The 27629-nt window shown below is 38.6% G+C and overlaps 1 protein-coding gene across 1 annotated transcript; it reads left to right on the top strand.

The window, feature by feature from the left end:
- Window positions 1-27389, top strand: TIPARP (TCDD inducible poly(ADP-ribose) polymerase). The gene is made up of 6 exons (XM_020889951.2): window positions 1-257; window positions 3245-4197; window positions 18743-18911; window positions 20194-20354; window positions 24377-24655; window positions 25333-27389. Exons 2-6 carry the CDS (start codon window positions 3284-3286, stop codon window positions 25778-25780), a joined length of 1971 nt encoding a protein of 656 aa, XP_020745610.2. The 5' UTR covers window positions 1-257; window positions 3245-3283; the 3' UTR covers window positions 25781-27389.
- Window positions 27390-27629: the final 240 nt, after the last annotated feature.

Below are 27629 nucleotides of genomic sequence, written 5' to 3'. Positions count from 1 at the left end.
TGAGAGGAGGCGACCGGAAGCCACTTTAAAGCAGAGCTCGAGGTGACAGGCGAGCGAGCTGGTTCGGGAGTGCAGTCTCGGCTTTCTGCGCTCCCCGCGGCAGAATGGCCCGAGTGCCGCTCGCCGCTTCTCGAGTCTGTGACTCCTAGACGCCGGAGCCCACCCTCCTCGCCCAGCCGGTGGCGCGAACACTGCCTGCGACCCGGCGTCGTCCGGCTCAGCGCCTGTGGTCCGTTCTCTCAGACAGCCCGTTTCAGGTAAAGGACTCGGTTCTGAGGGGCCGGTGAGGGACTCTCGCTGGGATGGTGGTCGCGGAAGGGGGTGCCGGCCTTGTTGCCTGCTTTCACCGATCTGTGGTGATTGGTGTTTAGACTACCTTTTTGTACCGAATTCACTTGGATCCAGTCAACATTAGGATGGCATTGATTTACACTTCTAGTCACTTCGGGTCTCTGGCAGGTGTATAAATTGGGTTTAGTCGAGGCCGCCGGCGGCTCCGCGTTTCCACTAAGTAAGGGAGGCTCGGGGGCGCGTCTATGCGGTCGCCCCTGCCGGGCAGACCCCTGGCGTTCTGAGGCGCACAGCGCGGGGGAGAGCGCGGCGGCTGAGGGGAGCCTTCCGGCAGACCCGCGTTACGGCTGCAGCCCAGAAGTTTGCAAGCTGTTTTCAGATTAACTTTCAAGTCCTCGCCTTCCTCCCCGCCAGCCCGAGAAACGCCCTCTGCGTTTCCTCGGCTCTGCTCAGGTCGGTCCTCCGAGCCTCGCAGGACAGTCTTTTCGGGAAGGTCGGTCGAGGAAAGAAAGAAATTAAGGCGCCGCGAGTGGCTTCTGGAAGGGGGAGGGCAGCCGGGGCGGGGGGTCGCCGGGTGGGTGGGAGGAGGCTGGCCCGGGGGTATAGGAGCAGGAGGGGGTGGGATCCTTGGGAACACCCGGGATCTGGCCGCGAATCGGCTGCGCCGGGCACAGTTCGTGCGATCCCGAGCGCCGAGCTGCGCAAATCGCCGCGGCCGGCAGGAGGCGTCCCTCGGACCCCCGGCCGGAATCCGAGCGTCGTTCTACGCCCAGGCGGAGTCCTGAGTTGGGATCCGGGCGGTTTCCCCGACGGTGGTGGGGTGCAGAGTGCTTAAGAACCGGGGCATCACCCGGGGGCATCGTGAGGTGAATGGTGAAGCTGTAGGTCGCTTGCTGAGGGACTGGAGGAAGTGTCCTTCCAATCTTTACTTTTTTTCTGTTATGCAAACTAATTGAGGAACTGGGTTCTAGTGACTTCCTCACTCCAGCCACTCCTCCAGTTCTCTGCCTGTTTCTCGGTTTTATTTCTGAGTTTGACAGAGGGCAAAAATAGGAAAAGTTGTGGCGTGTGTGTGCCCTCGTATAAATGACTGGGTTTCGTGTCTGTTTTGCCTTGATTGGGTGTGATAGGAGTGGTTATTGTGTGTGTGTGTTTGTAAGTGCGTGCGTGGGGGAAGGCACAGGCCGGTTTGGTGTGGAGAGGGAATACCACAATCTGTGCCAATTGTGCCTTAAGGCAAGAGCACCAAATGATGAATAATAACGCCTGGCTTGGCTGCCTTCCAGTTGATTTATGTCTTATGTCAAGTCCCTCCTTCTTCGTGAAGCTTTCCCTAACAATGCCAGCTCACACTGAACTCTTTTTTCTACCTTTTCTTTTGTACTTGCCGTGTGCATTAACGCCTCGTTATATACTGTTTTTAATTTTTCCGAGTTTGATTTATTATGCACTTTTTACACATGTAGACTTCTAAATCTCTCCAATTAGATCTTTTACTTGTTTTTCTGGGGACTCAATTTTTTTCGTTTTGTTGCTTTTCTTGACCCATAAAGGCTCACGGAACTTGCCATTTAATTGGTGCTTTTTCTTCAATAATTCAGCTAGAAAATATCATGGAGCACCCACTGTGTGCAGTGTGCTAGGCACTGTACCCTGGATGCATACTTAAATCATGAGCCCTTGCAGCAAAGATTTCTTTCAGTCTGTTGGATAAGGGAGAAGAGGATTAATTGCTCATCACCACCCTTTTTCCACCTGGCATAATGCTCAGTAATATTTTCAGAATTAGTTAATGAATGCTAGATTGTGGAGGAGACACCATTCATCATTTTGCAAAGTTTTCTTTGCTTTTTAAGTTCTAGTTTTTTTCAATGGGTCTGATTCTTCAGAGAAAGCACTTTTTTTTTTTCCATTTATTTTTATTAGTTGGAGGCTAATTACTTTACAACATTGCAGTGGTTTTTGTCATACATTGAAATGAATTAGCCATGGATTTACATGTATTCCCCATCCCGGTCCCCCCTCCCACTTCCCTCTCCACCCGATCACTTTTTAAGTCCCTGTGTAGTTCATTAGGAATCTGAAATTTGCTGTGTTTTGTTTTCTTGTGTTATTTTTCTGTGCCTTCATTTGTCTTTTTTTTTTTTTTTAATTCACATATGTAGCTTTTCTGAAGACAGGGAGGCCCCTTTCTGTATTAGGAAGTTGTGTTTGGTTTCTAAAACAGTGTGCAGTGGTTGTTGCTGATATAGCTTCTGTTGCTAAATAAACCCTGGTATTCTTCCGCTACTAGTGGTAATGTTTTGGGGATTGCAAAAGTAGACCCTTAACATCCTTGGGGAATATATTGGAACTTTCTGCATCTAGACGTGCTTCAACAGGTTCCTGGTTTTCTCCCATATAATATTTCAGTTGAGAGCCTGCTTCCTGAGCATAGCCTCATACCGCAAATTCACTCACAGTTAATTTGCAGTTTTTCCTGCATTTGACAAACTTTTTTTTTTTTTTTTTTTTTTTACAGTTTTTGTCACCTCATGAGACAGGAGATACATAAACAACTGTGAAGAGAACCACAAAGCAATAGAGATGTGGTTTCCCCACTGTCATAGATGCACGTGTTTCTACCCCTCTCTCCACTCCATCCTAGACTTAAACTGTAAAAAATTCATATCCCAGCAGAATTACAAATCATTTTATATTAAGTCCACAAATAAATGTCAGGAGCCTAGTGGAGAAGATGCTATCTGTTTCATCTTTACTTGTTTGTGGGCTTTTGAATAACCTTAGCTCCTTTGGAGCCTTGATTCTCAACAAAATTAAAAAGTGACCTGTAAAGATGAAATATAGTATTGGAGAAAGGATTTTAGGAACTTAGAGACAAAACATAATGATGAATGAAAAGGATTCTGTTGTTGTCAGCTTGTAAATGATCTTTCCTTTCCTTTCCTTATAGGATTTTTAGACTGAGGAGCAATTGGAGCTAATCCACATCATGGAAGTGGAAACCACTGAACCTGAGCCAGATTGTGTAGTACAGCCTCCTTCTCCTGATGAATTTTCATGCCCAGTGAGACTCTCTGAAAAGATCACTCCATTGAAGACTTGTTTTAAGAAAAAAGATCAGAAGAGGTTGGGAACTGGAACCTTGAGGTCTTTGAGGCCAATATTAAACACTTTGTTAGAATCTGGCTCACTTGATGGGGTTTTTAGATCTAGAAACCAGAGTGCAGAAGAGAGCAGCTTACATGAACCTATGGTGAAGAAACCCTTGGAAATCAATACATCATGTCCACCTACTGAAAACAGTATGTCTGTCCTGATTCCTGATGGGACAAATGTTGGGGGCCAGATGCCAGAAGCCCATCCTCCCACTGATGCTCCAGAGCAGGTGGTTCCAATCCAGGATCATAACTTTCCACCAGAAACCATCAGTGGGACAGTGGCAGATTCTACATCAGGGCACTTCCAGACTGACATTTTGCACCCAGTTTCAAGTGATGTTCCTGCTAGTCCTGACTGCATAGACAAAGTCATGGATTATGTTCCAGGGGTTTTCCAAGACAACAGTTTTACAATCCAGTACATTTTGGACACCAGTGACAAGTTGAGTACCGAGCTCTTTCAGGACAAAAGTGAGGAGGCCTCCCTTGACCTTGTGTTTGAGCTGGTGAACCAGCTACAGTACCACACTCACCAAGAGAATGGAATTGAAATTTGCATGGACTTTTTGCAAGGCACTTGTATTTATGGCAGGGATTGTTTGAAGCACCACACGATCTTGCCATATCACTGGCAGATCAAGAGGACAACTACGCAAAAGTGGCAGAGTGTATCCAATGACTCCCAGGAGCACTTGGAAAGATTTTACTGTAACCCAGAAAATGATAGAATGAGAATGAAGTATGGGTATGTATTCATAACTACTCTAGAGTTATTGTTAAATCCTAGAGAGAAGGTAAAAAGGCTAAAGGCTTAGTAGGGTGGTTTCTTTCAGTAGTAACCTAACAGGTTTTATCCTCTTTTTCTACTTTTGTTCTTTTGGCTATGTGCTATCCTGATTTTTCATGGCAGTTGAATGCAGGCTATTTATCTAACCAAACAATGAAGGTTTTATGATTTGAACAATTCAGATGTCACTCTGCGCAATATGTGTGTGACTGAGAACTTGCATATACATTGAATACTGTGAATCAAATACTGTTTTATCACACAGGAGAGCTTGCTTTTGAAAGAAAATCAGTGGTGAATCTTATAAATTATGAATGTTTAATTTATCTAATTTTAAAGTTTTGCATACTCAGAAGTTGCTATATTTTTAAAAGAAAGTAGTGGTAGTTGAAGATTTTCATGACCCTCTTTTCATTTTGAATAGTTCAAAAAATTTTTCTGTGAATGATTCTGAGACCCTCCCAAACTTCTGAATTATGCCCAAACATGTTAAGTTTCTTTTTTAGTTTCCTTAAAGCTTTTTGCCATTAATTTTATTATTCTATTTATCTTCCAGATAAACTGTTCCACAACTCAGTATTTTTTTAAACCTGAAAGAGTCTTTTAACAGTGAGTGAAGGGAAAATCTATGCCAATGGACGTATTTATTTGACATTTACATAAAAGCAGTTATCCTCCTGTTTTTGTAGGCCAGACCTGTATTGGGTTGGCCAGGAAGTTCATTTGGAAAAAAGATTGTATAGAAAAACCCAAATGACCTTTCTGGCCAACTCAATAAATAAATTGATTCTTTTAGTATGGATATCCAAGCATTATTCACTGATAAGGGAGCTGAAATTCCCACATCTGCATTCTTTAATGAACTTGGAAATAGAGAAATCATAGTTGCTACATAAATGTAGTTGCACTACATTTTGCTAGTGCAAAAGTGGTTGTATAATAAGCACTGATCTTTGTATTCCTAAATTGTTTCTCCTGTAATATAAAGGGACTTACAGCAAGCTAACTATCCTAACTCAAAAGTTCAGAAGAACTTTGTGGAGAGTCAGTTTTGTTCACTAATAAGTTATACGACTTGTGTCTGGAGAGTCTGAAGGCAAATGGTGGTAGTGATCTATTTCCATGTTGTCCAATTCTGTTAGTTTTGATGTTAACCTTCCGTGTTCTAACAGTGCCAGAGCATTGTTGGTATCACAGTAACCTGGCCTTTGTTTAACTTCTCTTGCTCCCATTTAGTATTAGGTAAGTGGTTTTCTTTGAATATTTCAGTACACAGACCTGTCTGTCTTTTTAGCAATTTTATTATCATGAGACTGGAATTTTGCATCTTGTGTTTCAAAAGCTACCTGTGGAGCTAGATGAGAAGCAATATAAAGCAATATAAAGCCCAAGTTTAGAGGCATTATTATGTAGAAGACTTCTTGGGATAAAAGTAAAGCTTATATCAAGAATATAGTTTTCCTGATCATAAATATATTCTCTTGATAATATAATGCACTCAAGATCCTGTCCTGCTTGGGTAGCAGAATATTACAGAATTAGATCCTGTAATAAAGCTGACTACTTTTGACTTATTTTTTTAAGCAAGCATTGGAAGAGAGAAAAATGTTTTCCATTTTGCCTTAAAAATCTTTTTAATAAGTTATTGTCCAAAATCTCTGTTGCCTATGAACTAGCAATTCTAATTGGTATTTCAAGGGTAATTAATTTTATATACTCTCAAAGCCACTCTAATCCTTCCATCTCCAGATTGCAAAACTGTGCATAACAGTGGCCTCCCACTTCACTTTCATGAAGCAGATTTCCAGTCTGCTGAGTACTTGAGCATCTTGGTACATTAAGTTTCTGTCTGTTTGAATTGGTTGAGAAGAAACTAGCAGGATTATTGTCCAACACATTATGTTCTCTTACTATGAGCAAGACAAGACAGGTATTTTGATCCCAGAAAATCCAGGAACTCTTAGGACAGCAGCATATTGAGTATTTTATCCTTTGGTAAACTTTCTTTGCTGAAAAATAGACATAGAGGAAATGCATAGACATATGCATTCATTGTTGGATCAGTTATAAAGTAGTTGCAGTGAGTGCTTGATTTCCAACCCAGTTTTAAGGAAGTAAATATTTATTTGACACTTGAGAGGAAAAGATTGAGAGAATTATCATTATAGTTACTATTGCTGGCACTGTGTTGTTACTGGTGGTAAGTGATCCTGCCCTGATAAAAATAGCCAAAAGTATTGTTAATTACTAGTAAAGTGAAGTTCACCGAGGACTACAGTAAGAAATGTTGTAAGATTGTAGATAGCTAAGTGTCAAAAATTGGGTTTTTGGGAAGTTGACCTGTGGTCACTGCAACCTGGTTTTCCTTGTATTCCAAAGCGATGTTGTGTTTCCTGGCAACAAGATGCAGATAACGGCATGTTGAGCCTTGCTGAGAGATTCACAAACAAGCTGGAGCAGCCCAGGTTCACATGGTTACCACATTATTTGGCTAAAGCTATTAATCTCTGTGGTCAGGCCTGTAAAGCTGGTCTATCTGTGCAGATTGCACATAACCAGGAAGTGTGTGTTCAGCTGTGTATATGCCCAAGCCGAACCTGGCAGTCTCTGGATTCAGGAATAATGAATGGCAGTTGTTTATCCCACTTGTTTTCCGCAGTTTATATGACTTGGTAAATCATTATTATATACTATACCCATAATAGTTCATTGTGTGGAACTTGGGGAAAGTTCATAGTTCTGCGTCTCTAGCACAGATAAGAGTTCATAGTTTCAAACTGTGTAGATGAAATTCTCTGGTTTTTGCAAATGGATTTAACATCTAACCTAACTCAAATGAGATGTGCAGTGTTCATTTTATTCTTAAGAGTGAATGGAAGGAAAGTTGAGCTAGATAAGTTCACAGGTACCTTCCAACTATTAGTCAAGATGCTTAGCTACTAAAAACACGTATAAAAATGGGATTTCAATAATAAAGGTGCTTATTTGGTTCATTATAATGAAATTATTTAAACTATTCTTTTCCAGTTTTGCCTTCGCTCCAAATTATATTATTCTACTTTGCTTTCTCACTGCTTTTGTACATCTGCAACATCAACTGAAAACTGGTTGTATGTATGAACTCCCCATATTTAGATGCTGAGGCTTCTTTTGCACACAGGATGAGCTTTGGAGAATTTCCAAATCCAAATACACAGTTAAGAAAACAACATTGAATGTTGTGTTTTCCATTAAGAAAACATAGACAGTTTAGGCATTCATCCTTAGTAGAAAATGATAACTAAATGGCAGGACTAAGCGCTTTTAAAGGGGTCTCACTAACTGCAGAATACCATTGTAGAGAGTGTGCAAATCTCCCCTTAGCAACTGAGATCGCCATTAGTTTTCACATTACATTCATTTTTAAGTGTGCCAGAATAGTCTCATAGTTATTATCACCCATAAGGAAGAGGCACTGTGCTGACCTTATTTTGGAGGTAACCTATAGGTGGAAATATGACCAGTGACTTATTTCTAATTCTGAATTTCCTGAAAAAGGGATGAAGAAGAAGGTTGCAAACACTGACTCCATGGTTAATTTTTGTCAGAAGATAGTGTTCTTTTCTCCTCTTTAGAATTAAAACTTATTGCTAAAAGAAGTTTTGGGGCTTAAGCCTAGAGTGTTGTCATAGCTGTAGTTCATTAGTTTTGAGTGATTTTGATTGCTTATTGCTCTTAGAAGTTTGTTTCTGTTTTTTAAAAAATTGTCCAAGGGACAGTACCATTAGAAGACTTCACAGGAACTGCGTGAAAGGAGGAGAATTGCTTATTAGTGATGATGGAGAGCACATGCTGTTCTTTTCTATATGACTTGCAGAGTGGATTATCTAAAGTAGACCGAGCTCTTGACTGAACTCTACTGGAATAGTTAAATTAGCCAAGTTAGCTCTGGCCTGCACAGCTGTGATGATGTATGAACTAACTCATTATGTGTTATTGATAACACAGAGAGAGGAGAACAGCTGAAACTTACTATGCCTTGTGACTTTTTGGTATTTCTTGAATATACACAGCTGGATGAGTTTGAATTTATTTAAAAAATTCCTGCCGGAGAGAAAGAGAGAGCTCCATAAGCAAGAACTGTGTTTGAAGTGACTTTCAAAACGCGTGCCTAGTGTTCCAGGAGAAAGCAATCCAATGAATTATTTTCTGTACCTCTTTATGATGCTATTTACATATGAAATAAAGCTAATTGGCTTCTGTCTATACTAATCCAGGGAAGTTACTGGGTCTGTGTAGAGCCTTCATGGGAATCAATAGCAATCATTCATTTATTCCCTTTCTGGTTTTGTCAGTAAGCAGATTAGACTTTTTGAAGCAGCTGTCACCTGGCTTCAGGTTGGGGTCAGTCTGTTCCTGATATATTCATGGTCAAGAAAATGAATCTTGTAGAGAGCAAAGATGTATAACTTTTAAATTAGACAGTTGGAAGAAATAACTTACGAGGTTATCTGATAGTTCCTAAAAATAATTGCATGATACATTATACATTTTCTTGTTGAGTTGACTCTAAAGCTTTTACTTTTTATTGTAAATAGAAAAAATAGTTCCATTCAACATTTAAAACTTCATTCTGCATATGTGAACGTGCAGAAAATGCAACTTTTGAGTGATTACTCTGTTCCTGTAAAACTACTCCCTATTGTTAGACTAGAATTTCTAGATTCTAGCTTTGCATTCTGCCATAAAGCAAAGGTAAATTCATAAATTTCTTCTGGGTGCATCTTTGATCTTAGTGATTCTTAGTTTCATATTGGGTTTGGGGACTATTTCTAAAGGGTCTGATCAGTAGGTAACCCTTACAAACCTTGCCTACTTAAGGAATTTGGATAAAATGCAACCATTTAAGATTGTGACTGTTTTCCTGTGGCCTCTTGTATCTTATCCCCTGATTTGAGACCACCAGATTCTGCATCCTTTGTCAAAAAAATAACTTTTTTCACATTTAAAATTAGGACCTGAGATCCTCTTAACCTAGGTCAGTACCCTTTGATAATTACCAGTATCCTGTTAGTTGCACTTGCCTTCTTGTGAAAGGAAAGCTTATTTTTGAGTTACAAGATGATTCTTGGTTATTCTGGAAAAACTTTTTGTAAGGCTGGTTCAGATTGGACATTGGTAAGTTTTATAAGAAACTCCCTTTGTAAACGCAGTAGAGTTTCTCTTTTAAATAAATCCGAGAATATTAAGCTAAAAGGAAGTGAATATGAATGATGTTTGTATCTTTGGAAGATACCAGAGTGCTGAGGGTTGAGCCATTTTGTGTTTCACTCTGGGCTTGAAATCTGTAGGTAATAGCTTAAGATCTTGAGGTGAACTGCACTTTGCAACACCGTCAGCAGAAACTGTACAGAAGAATAAAATATTTCTAATTAAAGTTGACCATTTCTAGGAGCAAACAAGTCATGGTTTTAGATATGAAGGGACTCCAGTAACAAAACAAAATGTTATTTTTATATTTATAGATTATTTATGGCAGTGCTTTCTAGGGACCAGGGATCATACTGCACAGACTCGCCTCTATTTAAAATCCCTGTAAGTGTTAGACATAATCCAGCCCAATCCCCAACACATTAGCTGAAAGCCTCAAATTTCTAATGTAGATTAATTCCTTGTTAATAGGAGGATTTGAAGTTATAAGGGATAGTTTCTGAGATATATTTTGAGATCTTCAAAAATGAAGGATTTTATGTAAAAATAAATTCCACTTATTGAGCTTGGTAGTTTGATTTATATTTGATTTGTGCAACAAATAGTATTGTAGTGTTGTGCTAAATAAATATGACTGATTCTGTGAGCAGGAGCTCATTTTAGAAAGTTGATTATATTAATAAACTTCTGATTATGAAAATTCCAGTTTGCCTTGCTGACCTAGCCAATTGCTGTTGCTAAGACAAGCGCAGAAGGGAGTTAACTAAGCCCTCCTGTTTGCCGTGACCACACAGCAAAATATGTCTGTCTCCTCTGTCTTCTCTGCTCCGTGCTGTTTACTTACTGGTAACACCCACTTGACCAGTAAAGAACCTTTGCATGGTCATCACAATGAAAGGATAAGCGTGTTATGAGAGTGAGAATGTTAGAGCAACTGTTCGGTTTCATGTTCTACAGAAACCAGTGATTTGTGAATGTGTGTACCACAAAATGTGTAAGGAGTGCATTAGAATCCCTCGTGACTTAAGTTGTCTGAGAAAGAGTTTGGGAAGTTTGTATTCTGTATGCAAATAGATATCATTTGTTTTGGTGCTATTGCCTCTGAGCATAAGGAAGGATTTGTGAATAGTCTTATGTTGAAACCTAGCACTTCTCATAATGATTAGAAAATAGTTCAAGCCACATTTACAGGAATTTCTCTTCATTAATTTTTTCCCCTTTTTGGATTAAGAGCTTCTTAAACTGTTACCTTCTCATTTAACATATAGCCATAAAGTGTGTGTGATTTTCTTTCTCTGACTTTTTACCAGCACTGAATAGTCAGTGAAGAATGGCAGGGGTAGGATCCAAGAGTGAACTTTGCTTGCAGTGAACTTTCAGAATCTTGCCTGAACTCTGTGATCTTCACAGTTCCTGCAGCTGATCTGGGCGTAGGGAGGGCAAATGGCACAAACTACTCTAAATAATTTCCTGCTGCGGTTGGTCTTTGGTTTCTGACTGTCACCTGGCTTCGCTCTTTCATTTCCAGGCATTGCAAGAATAAAAATAAGCACAGGAGAAATACTGGGTTTGCCTTCCAAGGTAATAAAAGAAAGACATCCTTGAATGGAGGGCAGAGGATGTGAAATAGAAGGAACTTTGCTTTCTGATGTTAGGATCGTCCAGATGCTGCCACTCATCAGTAAATAATGCCACTTACGTAAAGTGTTCCACAATTAATTTGTTACTAAAAAATAATTTTTTCTTTGGTCATTTATCAGTTAGTTTGTACTAACTGGGGGAAAAGGCAAAATTTTATTTTTTTATTGGAGTTTAAATGTTTTACAGTATTGTGTTAATTTCTGCTACACAACAAAGTGAATCAGCTGTATGCAAAATTTTAAATAAAAACCTTTCTTTAAAGGAGTTATTTATAAATTTGAAAGTCAATTCAGAAATAAGCTAATAGACTGTACCTTACTAGGGGCTACTAGGAATAAATTTTATGATTATTTATAATTAGTGTTTCATTGATGAGTAAACAAGTTCTAAATTGATGTTATTTGAAAACAATTATTTTTAAGCAATTTGCATACAATTGATTTTATAATTATATAGAAAAGTTTTATAAGTAAATATAATTCAGCCTACTTTATTGTCAGATTTCATATCCACAGAACTTAATCAGTTGAGTACATGGCAGACATTTTTTGTTTTCTACTTTGAGATTAGAAACCTCTCTGTTTTAAAAATATTTCACTTGACAAGGGGATATTTACTAATCTTCATAAAAGGCAATAACTACATAATTTAAGGTAGTATAAGACATGATACATTTCTTTTCAATGTGCTATATGTTTCCTATCCCAGCTGTTCTTATAGAAATTGTTTCACTTCCTCTTCAGGCCATGGTTGAGATGTCTCACTTAAGTTACCTTCTGAGAGTCTCAGGATGTGTGACTGAACTGGGAAAGAAGTTAAGGCTCTATGACTTTTTTGATGTCTTCAGGGTGTGAAATTTAGGCCCATGCCTCCATAAATAGATAGCTGCGAGATCTTCTGATCTCAGAATATAATTTTTATTTATGAAAGATTTTAGGCTTATCCACATATTATTAAAAAGTTCTTCTGCATTATTTGCTTTGAACTGATAGTTTTGTAATTTTAAAAAAAGCCCAACATAACAGTGTTTTAGAAGGTTCTCTTCCTCAGGTAGCTATTGTAATTTGCTTTCAGGGGTTGCCTGAGGTAGAGAGGACTTATGATTTGTTAGGGATTTAGGAAACACTTAGGTGTACTCAGATCTGGGCCATGTCCTAGTACAGAGTTCTTTGAGAATAAACTCTTATGTGTCTGTTTAGTTCCCCACATGCTTTTGGATAATATAGAATTATAAAAACTTAAAAAACAAGGTATCCTTTCATATAGACAACCTACCTGCCTGGGTTTTTTCTCCTATTTCTTATCCTCTCATTTTTATTTCACCGTGTTCACTTCTAGAATCACTTTAACACCACAGATTAGATGGCTGACAATTTGTAAATCAAGCATGTGGTTTAGCACACAGATAAATCCACTCATTAACTTACTGCCTTCTCACTCACCTGTTTCCAAGATGTCCTAGGAGGGACCAAGAGAGCAGCATACACAGCTAGAAGTTGCTCTAAGAAAGTTGATCCCTGGACACTCGAAGCCCCATTGAATCTTAAAGTGGGGAATATTTTTACCTACCCCAAAATCTTTTGAGGTAAATATATCATCCAGGTTTAATGTTAATTGTTTTACAGGGTGCTCTAAGTCTCAGCACTCCTGCCTTGAATAAGTCAGGGTCTCCTTAGAGGTGGGCAGATTTAATTGCAAGTCAACATTTGATTCTTAGCTTGCTTATAACTACTGAGGGTCATACGCAAAGTAACAGTAAAATAAAAGCAAAACAAAGCTCTGAGTTCTGGTTTGTAGGTATGTCTGTATTTACAACTACTTCTGGATACCAAGGGGGAAAACCCAGTTGTTACCAGGACCCAAAGTCATAGTGTAGAAGTAGAGAAGTTTAACCTCTGGTAAACAGTGAAAGATGTTGCTTTGTATGTAGGCAACATACAAAGATAGATCATTTTTATTGCCTTCCCAAATAACTTCCTGCTATGTATTCAAGTCAGTGTTAGCAAAAATCTTAATTAGTGACAAAATAAATGACAGTTATTATGCTTCTAAAGCAGAAAGAGTACATAGTCCTCTGAAGTTTAATAACTAAACTGCTTTCACAGTGTATTTTGGTATTATATATGCCATGGCTTTGATTCTCATCACCTTGTAACATATTTGAAGGAATCTATAAGCTGCCAGATATTCCAGCACTGCTAAATGAGTTCCTGGAAACATCAAAGCCAGGTATCAAAAGCCAGCTATATTTCGTGCGCCTGTGAAATTTCTTTAGCAGCAGCAAACATACCCCATCTGTCATGCCTGTCTCAAGTCTGTAGCAGAAGCAGCCTAAATAACTCTCGATACTGCATTTGATCTTTATCCTTCTCTCATCGTGACCTTCAGCTGGGGGTGACATTTTCCCTTTATATAATAGTAATAAATAATTGTGTCTGGTTAATCCAGCTGATTAGGTGGGTGTTGATTAGTTTGAGGTCACAGGTTTATCCTTGTAGAAACCAGTTAACTTTTATAGTCAGGAAGCCAAGATTCCGAAGTCTAACTCATCTAGTTAAAACTGTACAGAGTAAGGTCCAGAAAACTTGACTTAAGTGATGTTTGCTAAAGTCTGAGTTCTATATCTTACATCATCTTCCTACTTAAATGTGTTCCATCTTCTGTGATTCTAGTCTCATTTAATTTGGCACCATTAATCCAGTCACCAGATCTGAAACATGGGACACATCCTGGACTCCTTCCACTCCTTTCAGCCCCTCCATGCAGTTAGCCTAACTCTTAAATACTCTCAAATCATCCCCATTGTTGCTTCCTCAGTTCTCTACCATAACTTGTCTCATTTGCACTTCTAGTAGCTATAGATGGCTAAGTATAGAATAATAAATATTTATAATAAACATGCTAATAAATATCTGGCAAGTAAGTGCCTATCTCCACCCTTCCCCCACCTCTCTCTACCAAGATAAACAAATCAGCCCTTCCTACCACTGCTGTTGGAATGACCTTTATAAAAGGCAAATCTGACCCTTGTTGAAATCCACCGGTGATTCCTGTAGCCCACAGAATCAAGTCCTAACCTCTTAACCCAGCACACAAAGCTCTTCATTATCTGGCCCCAGCCAACCTGTTCAGTTCAGGCTTATCTGTTATCATCCTGCGCACACACACAGACACCCTGACCTCCCACATGAACTGCATGTGCTGCTTGCTCTGGATTGCTTGAGTGGCGCTTGGTTGGCTTCTGCACGTGTCAGTCACTCTGCATGTGGTGTCCTGCCTCTCATGGTCTGCCTGCTGGCTGGCCAGACTTGGCTCGTGTTTCACCTACTCTGGGACACGTCCCTTGACCACCTTCGTGACCCTTTTCCCAGCAGTGAGGCCTCCGGATTGCTCCCAGACCACCTCTGTGCCACACTTCATACTGCGCCACAGGGCTTGCTTGTCTTTCCCCACTGACTTTTGGGCATTTTACCATTTTCATCTTCTTAGCCTGGCCATAGCCCAGCACTTAATCATTGTGTCCACTTATGATTACATTTGTTGTCACATTTCTTTATTGGTTTTGAACAATTTGTAAATAGAGAAATTGCCTAAAATGGTTACATTCTCCTGAGCTCCCAAATACATAATCTCAAGAACTGTTTATCCAACAAAGAGATTGTGTCCTAATTTCTGTTTTACTCAGCAGCTATTTATTTAATAGTTTTGGTTTCCATTACATTACATTCTATCATTTATATTGCAGGCCCTTTGTACTTTTTAGTATCTGACATACACATTCTAGAACAAATGATGGTATGGGTGTTGGTACTCTGTGTTGATAATATATGTTGGAAATGTTGGTGTGTCAAGATATTTGTTGAGCAGAAAGAGAGTCGTTGTTAGTAAGCATCTAAATTGTGAGAATGGATGTTCTCTTCAGAATTTTTAATTTTGCAAAATTCTTAGATTGGTATGTGTGCTGGTGTGTTTGGTGAAGCATGTTGACACAGAATTGTTAATATTTCTGTAGTCCACTCTCCTTCTTCCCATTAAAGCAAAAATCAGCCACTGGCTCACAATGGTTTTTTTTTCTAATTTGTTGTGATAAAGTTTTATTTTGGGTGAGTCCAGATGGATTGATTCAGCCACATGATACATTTAACTAAATCTAAAGCATACTGCACAGTGGCTGCCTCCTATTCTCGCTCTTCTCTGGCCATCCCTCAGTCAGGCTGTCTTTAAGTCAGACAGGGTTCCCTTCTGCCAGGATGACTGCACCCTGCTTTTAGGAAGCCTTGTCTCTCCTCTCTCCAACCCCATCTTTAGCACGGTCTCTGTTGCTCAGTTAATACACATCCTGTATTGACCACTTTGACCTTTTACCTCCATCTGCTCAACAGTCTAAATTCCAGCCTTTATTTAAGGCTCTGAGACCCTAGACTTGCCTCCTTAGCTCATGGCCTGACATCTCGCACTGTGCCTTGTAGTATGCTGTTCACATTTTCTCATCTCTTACATATCCCTGTTGAGAAGATTTCCTTTTCCAACGCTGGCCCTGTTATTCCCTGTCCCTACCCTTCAAGCAAAACGCTTGAAGAACTTTTTTTCTGCCATATAACCTTCACTTTCTGGTAATTATTTCCTGTTGAAGTGTTAGGTTACTTAATCATGTCTGACTGTGATTCTGTCGACTGTAGCCTACCGGGCTCCTCTGTCCTTGGGATTCTTCAGGCAAGAATACTGGAGTGGATTGTCATTCCTGTCTCCAGGGGATCTTCCCAACCTAGGGATCGAACCCAGGTTTCCTGCATTGTAGGCAGATTCTTTACTGTCTGAACTACCGAGGAATCCCTATTTCCTATTAAACTGTTGCTAAAATTCTTTCTCTTACAGAAAGCTATCTTGGATTGGTACTGTAAAGCATGTTATTTTCTTTACCTTTATCCATTCCTGGAGCAGTAGCCACCACCTCTCCCATAATGCTGCACACCTTTTCTTTGTCTTCTCATTCCCAGAATGTACTTGTGTTAGATAGGCAGATGTACTGCTTCTTTGGTTTTAGATTTTGTTAGTTTTTTCTGTCTTGAAGCCAGGGACTACATCTGTTTGATTCTTTGTGTATTGCCTAAAACAGCCCACCATCACCATTTCCACACACGACTCATAACTGGTTTCTGATAATACAAAACAATGGTTTGATAAGAGTGGTGAATGTTGAACATTTGGCTTTCGTGTTGGATGATTTTATACTGATGCAGATTGAAGAGAATAAAAACTTTTGGCTTTGGATTTTTTAAGCATTCCCTGTTTAAGGGAGAGCAGGTGGTAAAATTAATCTTATAAAAAGATAATTTAATGTTTTTCAAATTTGTTATTTTCTCCCTGTCAACTCTAGAAAAGCATATTGAAAATCAAGTAGAGCTAAAATAGTATTTTGATACATCAATCCACAGAACAGTTGATTGTAGTAAATTAGGATTTGTCATAGAAATTTCATAATGCCCAAAAGACTGAAGTGCTCAGGGAATGTAGCAAAAGCTGCAGTTTTAGATGTCTTTCTCATGCGAATCATTATGAAGTCTTAATAACATAGGCATAGACAGACATTGCTAGAGAGATGTCCAGAATAAAATCTGGACAGCAAAAAGCATTGGCTGTTTATAGTATAATGTATGTTAACATATTAACTGCAATACTAAGAACTCCATAAAGAAAATACTGAGGATTTGTTGACTCATAATTGGGAACAGTTACTGGGAATAAACTTAAAGCAGGAAAATCTGTTTAGAAACTGGAGGTGATCTTAAGAGGAAGAAAGAGGTTAATATCTCTCCACTTGATAACATCAGAGTCTCCTAAAATTAAGGGAAAATTGTTTAAAGTAACTTGATGTGAAGTTTAATTTCAGTATAGGAGTTCCAGTTTTCAGTATTTTTCTTTTTTGTAGAATTTCCCAGAAACATTTTTTTAAAATTCTGGATTATGTATTCCTATTTACCATAAATAATTTTAAACAAAGTAGTGTTCAAATGTGATATAAACTGCATTTTATTGTCTTCGCATTTCACACTGAAAATTACATGTTCCTTTTAAGACTACATCCTGCTAGTTAGGATGAAATTAGGCATTCTAATCCTCACTTGAAATTAAGCAAGAAATTAGGGCTTGGGGAAGCTCTTTAGGAATTTTTAAAGGAACATAGCTGCTTTTTACAAGTTATGTGCTACATGGCCACATCAGTTGGTATATGACTTTGAGTTTTTTGGTTTTGGTTTGTTTTTTTCCCAAAGAGAAGCTAATTCACAAATTATGAACATTGGGGTGGAGGGTAGAAAATATTTTCTCTCCCTCACATTTGCCAGCAGTGTTTAGTGAGAGATGTTAATAGGTATTCATGGTAAAAGGGAGAGTATTGTCATAGGTTTGGAAGAGTACTTTCTAGCCCTCACCATGGTATTGATACTTCAGTCTCTACCTTCACATATTTAAGGGACAGAGGAGTAGCTGCAGTAAGTAAATTGTTTAACTCTGTGTAGACAACTTTTTCAGACTTGACCACAGAATGTTTTTTTGCGCAGAGTACCTATTTAACAGTCCTTGAAACAAGTGTTCCAAGAGCAGAGTCTGGAGTTTCACAGTAACCAACAAAACCCATAGGTCAAAATCCTTTTCAAAATCCTAATTACAACAAAGCATGTCAATTATTGGGAATATCTGTCCAAACACCTGGATTTCATATGAGCCAGTTTTGAGTGCCACTGGGTCTGGAGTATCTGGATGTGTGTTAAAGACATTCGTTTAGAAATCTATGGTGGAAAGAATAAAATAATGCATTTAAAAACTTAGTCACTCTGCTTATAGCTGTGATGTTACATTTTCTTAGGGAAATCTTGAAATATATACAAAAAGAAAAATGAACATTTTGCCATTAATGGTTCAGATGAGTCAAACACTAGATGAAGTCCCATTAAAAAAGAAACACAAATTTTTTGTACCACCTTTTATAAATTTAAGTGATTCTGATTTATATAGTGGGAACTCCCCCTCCCCAATAAAGTATGGATGCAGCAGCAGCAGACCATATATCAAAATGAAAAAACTATTCTCATGCTGAATGTTATGATAATCCAGACTATTTTTTCTCATCATATTTTGTCAACCTTTTTTATTTTCCACCCACAGGATAAAAGATGATGTTGATGTTAGGTAGATTAGCAGTACTTGTCTCATCTGAGGTCATTTAATTTCTCCTATCTTTCATCAAGCAATATTGTATATTCCTGTTGTGATGCCTCTGAAAAAAAGACAGGCTTCAAGAGAAGTTTCTTTTCTCTCTCTGCTTTCCATGTCAGCTTCATCCTAGAGCTGACCCCCTAATTGGTTGAGACCAGGTTTGGCTCATCCTACTGTGGTGGGAAGAGCCAGGACTATGTTGATTGGTTCAGGCCAGTGATGCTGTAGGATAGAATCAATCTCTGCTCCATGGCTTGGACATTTTGGTCTTGTTAAGAAAAGACATAAAAGAAATGGGAAACCACTCACAATGGTATCTTTTTACTACAAACAAAACAAGCTTTGAAAATTCTACAGTATACTATACTAGATATTTGTAATGTCATATGCTATGTTTCAGTATTTGTTTTGCAAATATACTGATATTAACAGTCCATTTTTTCTTGGGTCTTTTTAGAGGACAAGAATTTTGGGCAGATTTGAATGCCATGAATGTGTATGAAACAGCTGAATTTGACCAACTACGAAGGCTGTCCACACCACCCTCTAGCAATGTCAACTCTCTTTACCACACAGTCTGGAAATTCTTCTGTAGGGACCACTTTGGATGGAGGGAGTATCCTGAGGTATTTACAGAGTATTTTTCCAGAAAGTGCATTTAAATTTTTTTGTGTTTCACTGTTCCTTTCTGATGATGACTAGATAGAACCACAAACCAAAGAGCTTTTGGATATTGTCTTGTTGACAATGAATAATACTTTTCTCTCTTGATTTTTCTGGAAATGTATTTTTTTCCCATTAATTTCCTGGAGCCCGTAAATGGAATACCATTGTTATCAGAGAGAAAATGCTTTTCCCAGTATCTTATTACAATAGGGACCAAGTATTTACTGTGATAAGTACTCAGACTCAGTGCCAACTTTGGAGTAATTTTAATGAGATGAGCACTAGTGTAACTTTTGACTATATCTGGCTCCTGGTGATTGGATCATGTGTTATACTATTAGCATTTTAGAAGACTGAGGAAAACAATTGCCCTTATGCCCCTGGAAAAAGTACTTGAAAATGTTTATTGAACTGTGGTCAAGCAAGTCAGTCATTTAAAATTCTATCACAAGTGCACAGGTATCCTTAGTCTGAGATGGTAAGAATAGTTCATCAATTACACAGTGAGGTTTTAAAATGATGGTAGTTTACTTTGCCTCTGAATGAGAATTCTGAGTCACAATTAATTGCCCCGAAATGGATTTAAAGATTAATTTCACATTCCAAAGATCTGACTTCTTTAATTGATTAAATTCATTTCCAGCATTACAAAAAGGGAGAACTGACTTATCTACCTTAGATAATAGCAAAAGAAAACAACCTAATATGTTAATTAGTATAAAACACAATATTGAGTTAAAATTTCTTATTCTTAAGTAGTCACTAGTATCTGGTATCTTCTGAAGAGAATAAGAGGCTGTTTAAAATATATTTGGATAGTCCAATGTAGTTGGACTGTCCCTGTGTTTTTCCTCTTTTTTTTGGAATGTAATTGATTTATGTGAGCAGTATGTACTACCATCTTTAATCCTCTTCTGAAACTCTCTTAAGGAATAGAAACAATAAAATCTCCAGGACATTTATAAGGCTTCTAATTAGGATAGATTAACCTTTCACATGTTTCATAAGGTGGGAAATCCATGGAAGCATCTTTCTGTTCTGCATCTTAGAAAAAAATAAAATTCCTGCATATAACAGGAAGTAATTTGATTCACTGTACTTTTTGGTGCTCTTCTGATGTTAACAGCAAAGTTAACTATTTTTACCTTTTGTTACATTAACATTTTTCCTATGTTATAGTGACTGTTTATTGCTTTTTTTAACTCGCTGATTTTTCTTTACCTTCTGTTTTCTCCTCCATAGTCTGTTATTCGATTGATCGAAGAAGCCAACTCTCGAGGTTTGAAAGAAGTCCGATTTATGATGTGGAACAACCACTACATTCTCCACAACTCATTCTTCAGAAGAGAAATAAAAAGGAGACCCCTTTTCCGTTCCTGTTTTATACTGCTTCCATATTTACAGTAAGTGTCCAGCAGAAATTCTCACCCTCCATTTTATGTAAACATACAACTTTTAAATACCAAAAAGACTTTAAAAGACTAACTTGATTGTCTAAAATGTAAAATTGAGTTATTCTTTAGGTTTAATTCTTTCAAAAATAGAGTTCAGATGAGCTGTAATTAACCCAGCACTAAAAGAGTGAGCATCCTCTTGCATTTTTTTGGACTTGAAAGCAAAGTAAACATTTTTCCACAACTAAAAGTAGTTCTATCTAGATTAAGTCAGTGTTTGCATTTGCCTCTTTCATTTAAGATTGAGATACCCTTCCAAGTTATGGGACTGTTTTCTAGCCCATAAACTGCCTTGGCAAGTAGAGATTGTCCCTCAAGGTAGTGTTCTCCATTCATCTCCCTTCAGTGAACTTGCATGGAGCAAATTCACCTTTTCAAGCAATTTGCATTCTCATTTGCTCAGTTAAGGCCTATTTTCCTGTAACATTCATTAAAAGTACCTGTCATACTTTTAGGTTTGAGACTGAGCTCAAACTTCTGAATTAAAGGGGAGCTCTCCTTCCAGTTCCCCCAGTGCCGTTTTTTTTTTTCCCTCTGGAGAGCCTACTGGCACATCTCCATTGATGGCTAAAGCTGGGGCACATTGCCATTAGCAAGGCCATCTCCGAAAGGTAGTGTCTCTAGGGAAATCATTACTCTAGTCAGATAGATCATATTTAGAGCTTGATTTTTAAAATACAACTAGGTTTACTTGGTTTTATGAACTGGGGAGATCTAGGGTAATAGTGGTTGGCATCTTATATTCTTACTAGTAGTTTATTTCAAGTCCAAAGTGTGTTTTTTGCATATCATTATGGTAGTCTTAATGATTCTAATTCTGAGATTGCGATGGGAACATTAAAAACAAAATATAAACAAAAATCCTTGAAATGCTCAGTACCTAAAAGCAGTTTGTTAGTAAGGCAGATTTAAGAAATATGTGTTTCTAAACTTGAGGTAAACATGTGTTTTCTTCTTAGTTTAGGTGTGAAAATTTTACCCTGTGGTTTGTTTTTTTTTTTATTAGAAACCAATAAAAACGCCGTTCTGTAATTGCGCTAGCACAGCTGAGACAGTGCCAGCGTCCGGCAGCTAGGAACATACTGTGAGACAGTGGGGCTCATCAGGGACACCCGCAGCCTGGCATGCTGGGCCAGTCTAGCACGATACGGCTTCTGTATAAGAGGAAGAAATGCTCGTTCAGTGCTGCATTGTGGGGAGAGTTTTACGGAAGAGTGAAAATTGATTTGTTTCGATCCTAAGACTAGCAATTATGGAATACCCTTCCCTTCACCTTTTTTTAAACTTAGGTTTGTTTTGTAGAAGTATGAACTGTAAAACTGGTATGAGCAGTAGTAGAGTTAGTACCACAAATATGGCCTTCCTAATTTTGGCTTACAAGAGAACAAAAAAAGTCACTCTCTTCCTTTTCAGACTTTCCTATTTTAGTCTTCTTATCTGGAACAGTAATCATCAGGTAAAAAGTAGAGCTTAGCAAATCAAAGAGATCATGCAGACATTTCAACAGGAAAAGAGTAGAGTAGCAGCAAGTTCACCAGGGTGTGATGGTGCATGCAGCCATTGAGTTCCTGTCTGCTCTCAGTCCAGGGCTGGCCTAGAGGGGAGAGAAAGGAGAAGGACCAATTCCAAAAGTCAGATTTCAGAAGTAGATTTCTAGAGAGACCATGATCTTAGTCAGGAAGAAAGTTTTGTTTTTGTTTTTGTTTTTTTGAAAGTTTTGTTTTGAAGTGTTAGTAAGTGCAAAGGGTCCAAGAAAATCATAGGTGTCAAAAAGGCTGTAACTATCAGCGTATCAGAGATACCTAAGAATTGGGAATGCTAGAGCAGGGAGGTGGGGGTGCAAGCTTAACTCATGAATTTCCTGCAAAGTTGGCTCTTTTTAAAGGGTTTCCCTGCCTTTTCCCCCTTCCAGTTTTATTAACATAATTTACATAAAACACTGTATAAGTTGAAAGTGCACAGCATAATTTATATATATTGCAGAATTATTACCACAATCAAGTTTAGCTGATGTTTCTCAGTTAAATTTTTTTCTATGTGCTTGCTGGTTTTTAATAGGGCTAACAAAAATCTTATTCTTGAATATTCTTGGAATATTTGAGCTAAACACACAAATAGCAGCTTTCAAAGTTTGGAAGTCCATTTCAACTGACAGGACATCTGTCCTGTGCAGTCACCTCATGGTCTTGATAAGGCCTGAGACCCACAAAGTAGCGATCCTCAGCCTTTCTGGCATCAGGGACGGGTTCCATGGAAGACAGTTTTTCCACAGACTAGGGGTCAGAGGAAGGTTTCTGGATGATTCAAGCATGTTACATTTATTGCGCACCTTATTTTTATGATTATTATAGCAGCTCCACCTCAGATCATCAGGCATTAGCTCCAGGACGTTGGGGACCCCTCCCAAAAAGGACAAAATTAATTTTTACTTCATCACTGAAGTTAGGAAATGTCTTTCAGAATGGCCAGAAGAGGGAAGGAGAGTGATAAACGGTGACCTTAGATTAGGAGAATTCATTCTTCAGAGGTCCTTGAGTACATGCTCCATAGCCTTTGACTGACTCTGGCTCCCTAGAGAAGGCTAGGTATGTGGGAAGCTTGCAATGTGTCCTTGGAATACTCATGAGCTGAATATGAAGCTTTCATTTTGTGAACTGATTTCCAGGCAGGAATGGTAGCAGAAGAAAGAGGAACCGTCTCTTCTGTTGTCAGTGCCAGGTTTTCAGTACAGCTGTGACAGCCTGTAACCTATTTTGGGCAGAGTGGTGGGGAGAATCTTACCTTCCTCCTTCAACCCAGAAACCTCTGTTGGTAACATCAACGGCTAACAATACTGGTAAACCTGGTGGGTTAGGACTTAGACTCTTCACAGAGCAGGAATAGAGGGAACAGCTAAAAATAAGGAGATTATAGTCTGTGTTTCCTGACATTCCTCTAGAATAGTGACGGCTTTTTAACGAGTTACATACCTGTCAGAATTTGATTAAAGCATTGGGGCCTTTCTTCAGAATAATGTACCAGGCAAGGAAGGCTCTGGAGGAGTCTGTCAGGTCTTTGTGAAAATGCTCCAGAAGACAGCTGGCAGGCCTTCTTTGCCCTGAATCTGAGTGTCAGGGTTAGGATTCCGTTTATCTCTGCTTATTTCCTTTTGCTCTATTTTGAAAACGGCCAAGAAATAGGATTTAAATCATGTAATCAGGCAGGAATAAGTAACTGCTTGTCTAAACTCATCCTTTAGAGTAACAGACCTAAACTTAAGGTTCAAGGATATTCTGGTATCTAGGGCTTAAGGTAATTAGCTCTATCTTAAGCACATCTAAAGCTATAAAATTTGAATTGTATTGATTGTTTTGTTGTTATATGTGATATTTAAAACTGAAGAAAATGCCAAATGTCAGCTTTCTTTTGATACCAAACCCATGATCTGTTTATTTTTATAAAAAGACTAGTTTGGTTTTTTTTTTTTTAATATTTTCTGTCGTCTCCCTGTAAGCTCCCTCTAACCCACCTGCCTCACTGTCTCCATTCACTATGCTTCCCCATCTAAGTAGTCTTTAGTAGTGATATGTTTTCTGCTTAGTACAACAAAGTTTGAGGAACACATACAAATTGTTGTTACCTTGAAATGGAGTGTAACTATATAGGCAAAAGAGGAATCCAGGACTCAGAAAGGAAAGATATTTATAAATTGGTGCTTGCTTACTTGCCTTGCAGCAGTACATTCCAGAGTTTTCTCCATAAGGAAGCCGGGGGGAACTAATAATAGGTTATCTGTACAGTGTTCACGCTAAGGTTTTTTCTTTCCTTTAATTGATAGCATTTTCTGTAATTTTTTAAACTTTTATATTGGAGTATAAGCCAGTTGTTTTTAGACATTCATTTAAGCTATTCAGATTATAGTGTTAGAGCACTGTAATGTGAGTTGGACTTAGGCTGAGGTTTACATGGACATTCCATCCTCTCCCTTCCAGGACACTTGGTGGTGTTCCCACACAGGCTCCTCCACCTCTTGAAGCAACCTCCTCATCACAGATCATCTGCCCAGATGGAGTCACCTCAGCAAACTTTTACCCTGAAACTTGGGTTTATATGCATCCTTCTCAGGACTTCATTCAAGTGCCTGTTTCTGCAGAGGACAAAAGTTACCGAATCATCTATAATCTTTTTCATAAGACTGTGCCAGAGTTTAAATATAGAATTTTGCAAATATTGAGAGTCCAAAATCAGTTTCTTTGGGAGAAATATAAAAGGTGAGTCAGCAATATGAAAAGTTCAAAAGAGGTTTTCTTGATGTAGTTAATGATAAATGCAGAACATAATAGTAAAGACTTGCATAGAACTTAATGTCATATATTTTCCTATATTAACTCATAATTCTCATAACAGACCTTCCAAGTAGGATTATTATAGTCTGCATTTTACAGAAAGAAAACTGAGTCACAGAAAAGTTTGGTAACTTGCCACAGGTCATACAGCTAATAAGATATGGTGCTGGAATTTGAACCCAGGCAGGCTAGCACCAGAGGCCTTGTTATTGATCACTTTATGGTGCTGTATTTCAAGTCAGCCACAAATTAATGTAATTCGGTGCGGGGGAGCTTGCATGTAGATTTGAGGAACCTCAGAATTGAGACTTTAAGGTTGGTGGAATTAGGTAAGGAAGTCACCCTGAGAAGGTAAGCTATGAGAGCTAGATTGGAAATGAAAGAGCAAGTGAACAAATGGTTGGTGGAGCAGAGAGGGAAAGGGCTTTTGTCTGCTGTGCAAAAGAGAAGTTTAAACTTGCAGTATGATCTTTGATGATATTTTTGTCCTTGATGGCTATGTTAACATTTCCTCACCATTGAAACCATAAAGAGAACATCATGCTTATTAAACTCATCTATACCTTCCTTTTTTTGAATTCCCTGTCCACTTTTTGTCTTAGGAAAAAGGAATATATGAACCGGAAAATGTTTGGCCGTGACAGAATAATAAATGAGAGACATTTATTTCATGGAACATCCCAGGATGTGGTAGATGGGATCTGCAAGCACAACTTTGACCCGCGAGTCTGTGGAAAGCATGCTACAATGTTTGGACAGGGCAGTTACTTTGCAAAGAAGGCAAGCTACTCTCATAACTTTTCTAAGAAGTCCTCCAAAGGAGTCCATTTCATGTTTCTGGCTAAAGTGCTAACTGGCAGATACACGATGGGCAGTCACGGCATGAGAAGGCCCCCTCCCGTCAACCCTGGCAGCGTCACCAGTGACCTGTATGACTCTTGTGTCGATAATTTCTTTGAGCCTCAGATTTTTGTCATTTTTAATGATGACCAGAGTTACCCTTATTTTGTTATCCAATATGAAGAAGTCAGTAACACTGTTTCCATTTGAAAAATCTTGGTACTGCTAAATTATTTGTATAAACTCAATCCAGCATTTGTAGCAGGTTTTGGATGGGTGGGCAGAGTAGGGAACAGCATTGGAAATAGGGCAGTTTTAAGACCATTTTTTTAAGTGCTAGAAAGTGAAAAAAAAATTTTTTTAAGAAAAACACAAGTTTTAAAATGACCACTTATTCTTTAATTACTTACTAATTGTTGTTTGCGTGCTCAGTGTGGGAAAGACTAGGATTGCACACTCTTCTCACTCACACCTGTACATCATAGGCCACAATGTTATTAGAAGCGCTTTTATAAAGAAACAGACAGCCTAACTAAATGTGGCTTAAGCCTGGTAGAAGTTTGGCCAAATGGAGGCTGTGCGCGAATGTGAGGATCCAGTTCATTTACAAAGATTAAAACTGACTGGAACTAGTACCACCTTATTTACTCTGTCCAAAGCACTGCTGCTGTGGTGTAGGATGAGCTGATGGCGTTCTGGTGGGTGGAAAGAAATTTCTGTTTCTATCAGTAGGACTGAAATATGTCACCCAACCACAGAGCATCAATGACTAACTGTTCTGCAGAGTTTGCCTGAGAACTCAGTTCTGTTTAGAGAAAGTAAGAGGAAAAAAGAACCATTTGAAAAATTTGTCACCAGCAAAATTTTTCATTAACTAGTTATATAAAATGTGGTTCTTATGTTAAACTTCAGCCTTAGAAAACTCAGTCTCTCATTATCATCCACCCCAATTTGAAGGAGTTGGGCATCTGATTTGGTTAAAGCCTGTCTTGAGAATTAAAAGTTATTACTTTCAGGGTTCCAGATGTAGACCCTGACTGAAGGTTTTAAAGAAAGAATACATCTGTAACCGAATTGGTTAGAGTTTATTACTGTACTTTGCACAAAGTAGATCTCAAAAAAGTATTTGTTGACATGGAAATATTGTTCAAGGTGGACCCCCACCCCCTGCCTGCTTCACCAGATGTAGCTGGGTTCCCTGGTCAACTTGTATCTTACACTACTTCACAGAAACACAGACTTGGAAATTGTGCCACTGGCCAGGCAGGAGCAGTGTTAGGAGACCGGGCCGCTACCTGAGCCGAGAGGTAGCCGCTCGGTGTACTTTGCCTTAAGCAAAGCAAACAGACCTGGATTTACAAAAGTGGAAGTGGTTGTTCACAAGAGAATTCACTATGGAATTCTTTCAGATTCCAAGCTCTCCTCGTATGTTTGCAGTTATTTCATTTATACACAGCTCTTCAGGAACTTCTGTGTTGTTCAAAGCAAGATCTATCTATCCTGATGTCTCAGTGACTTGGCCTGTTTAAGCACTTACCAGGGCTTCCACACAGTTATTTATTTTGCCCTCGTTGATCTTTTTGTTTGCTGCCATTGGCCTGAAATAGCCAGCTGAGGCTGGTATAGTTGCCCTTTCATTCAGTTGTAACTTGTAAACCAGTAATTCCCAATCTTTTTCAAGTTAAGACATCTTACTGTTGCTTATTTGGTTTTATGAAACTTGTTCCTTTTTTTCTCCCTAAAGGAAAAAAAAAAAGCTTTATGACATATTTATTTTTTTAATAAAAGCAAAAATAAAAGTTCTGGTAATTCTTTAAAACCTTTGTTGTTTTGGTTCTCTTTAAGACAGCTGCATTATGATCTGTAAATGCTGGTCAGTTGCGTGAATGAATGTGTGATTGAATGACTGAGTGAACAGACCTAACCAGAAATGCTGCCTAAACACTTGTGCTCTGAGAATCAGCAAAAAAAGTGCATTATCTGGCAATTGACTTAAATCACAAGAGAATAGTAAATATTTTTCAGGTAAATGCTTGAGGGAAAGAGATAAGTTTTATAT

This window comes from Odocoileus virginianus, chromosome 4, assembly GCF_023699985.2.
Source record: "Odocoileus virginianus isolate 20LAN1187 ecotype Illinois chromosome 4, Ovbor_1.2, whole genome shotgun sequence".
Lineage (NCBI taxonomy): Eukaryota > Metazoa > Chordata > Mammalia > Artiodactyla > Cervidae > Odocoileus > Odocoileus virginianus.
Note: the sequence above shows the minus strand (reverse complement) of the source record. Positions and strands in the feature narration are given on the sequence as shown.

What these genes read in the sequence shown, in the direction of transcription:
- TIPARP (XM_020889951.2), top strand. Translation starts at nt 3,284, where the DNA reads ATGGAAGTGGAAACCACTGAACCTGAGCCAGATTGTGTAGTACAGCCT. An exon ending in AGAATGAGAATGAAGTATGG is followed by an intron (nt 4,198 to 18,742) that starts GTATGTATTCAT and finishes GGGTCTTTTTAG; the next exon opens with AGGACAAGAATTTTGGGCAG. An exon ending in CTTTGGGAGAAATATAAAAG is followed by an intron (nt 24,656 to 25,332) that starts GTGAGTCAGCAA and finishes TTTTTGTCTTAG; the next exon opens with GAAAAAGGAATATATGAACC.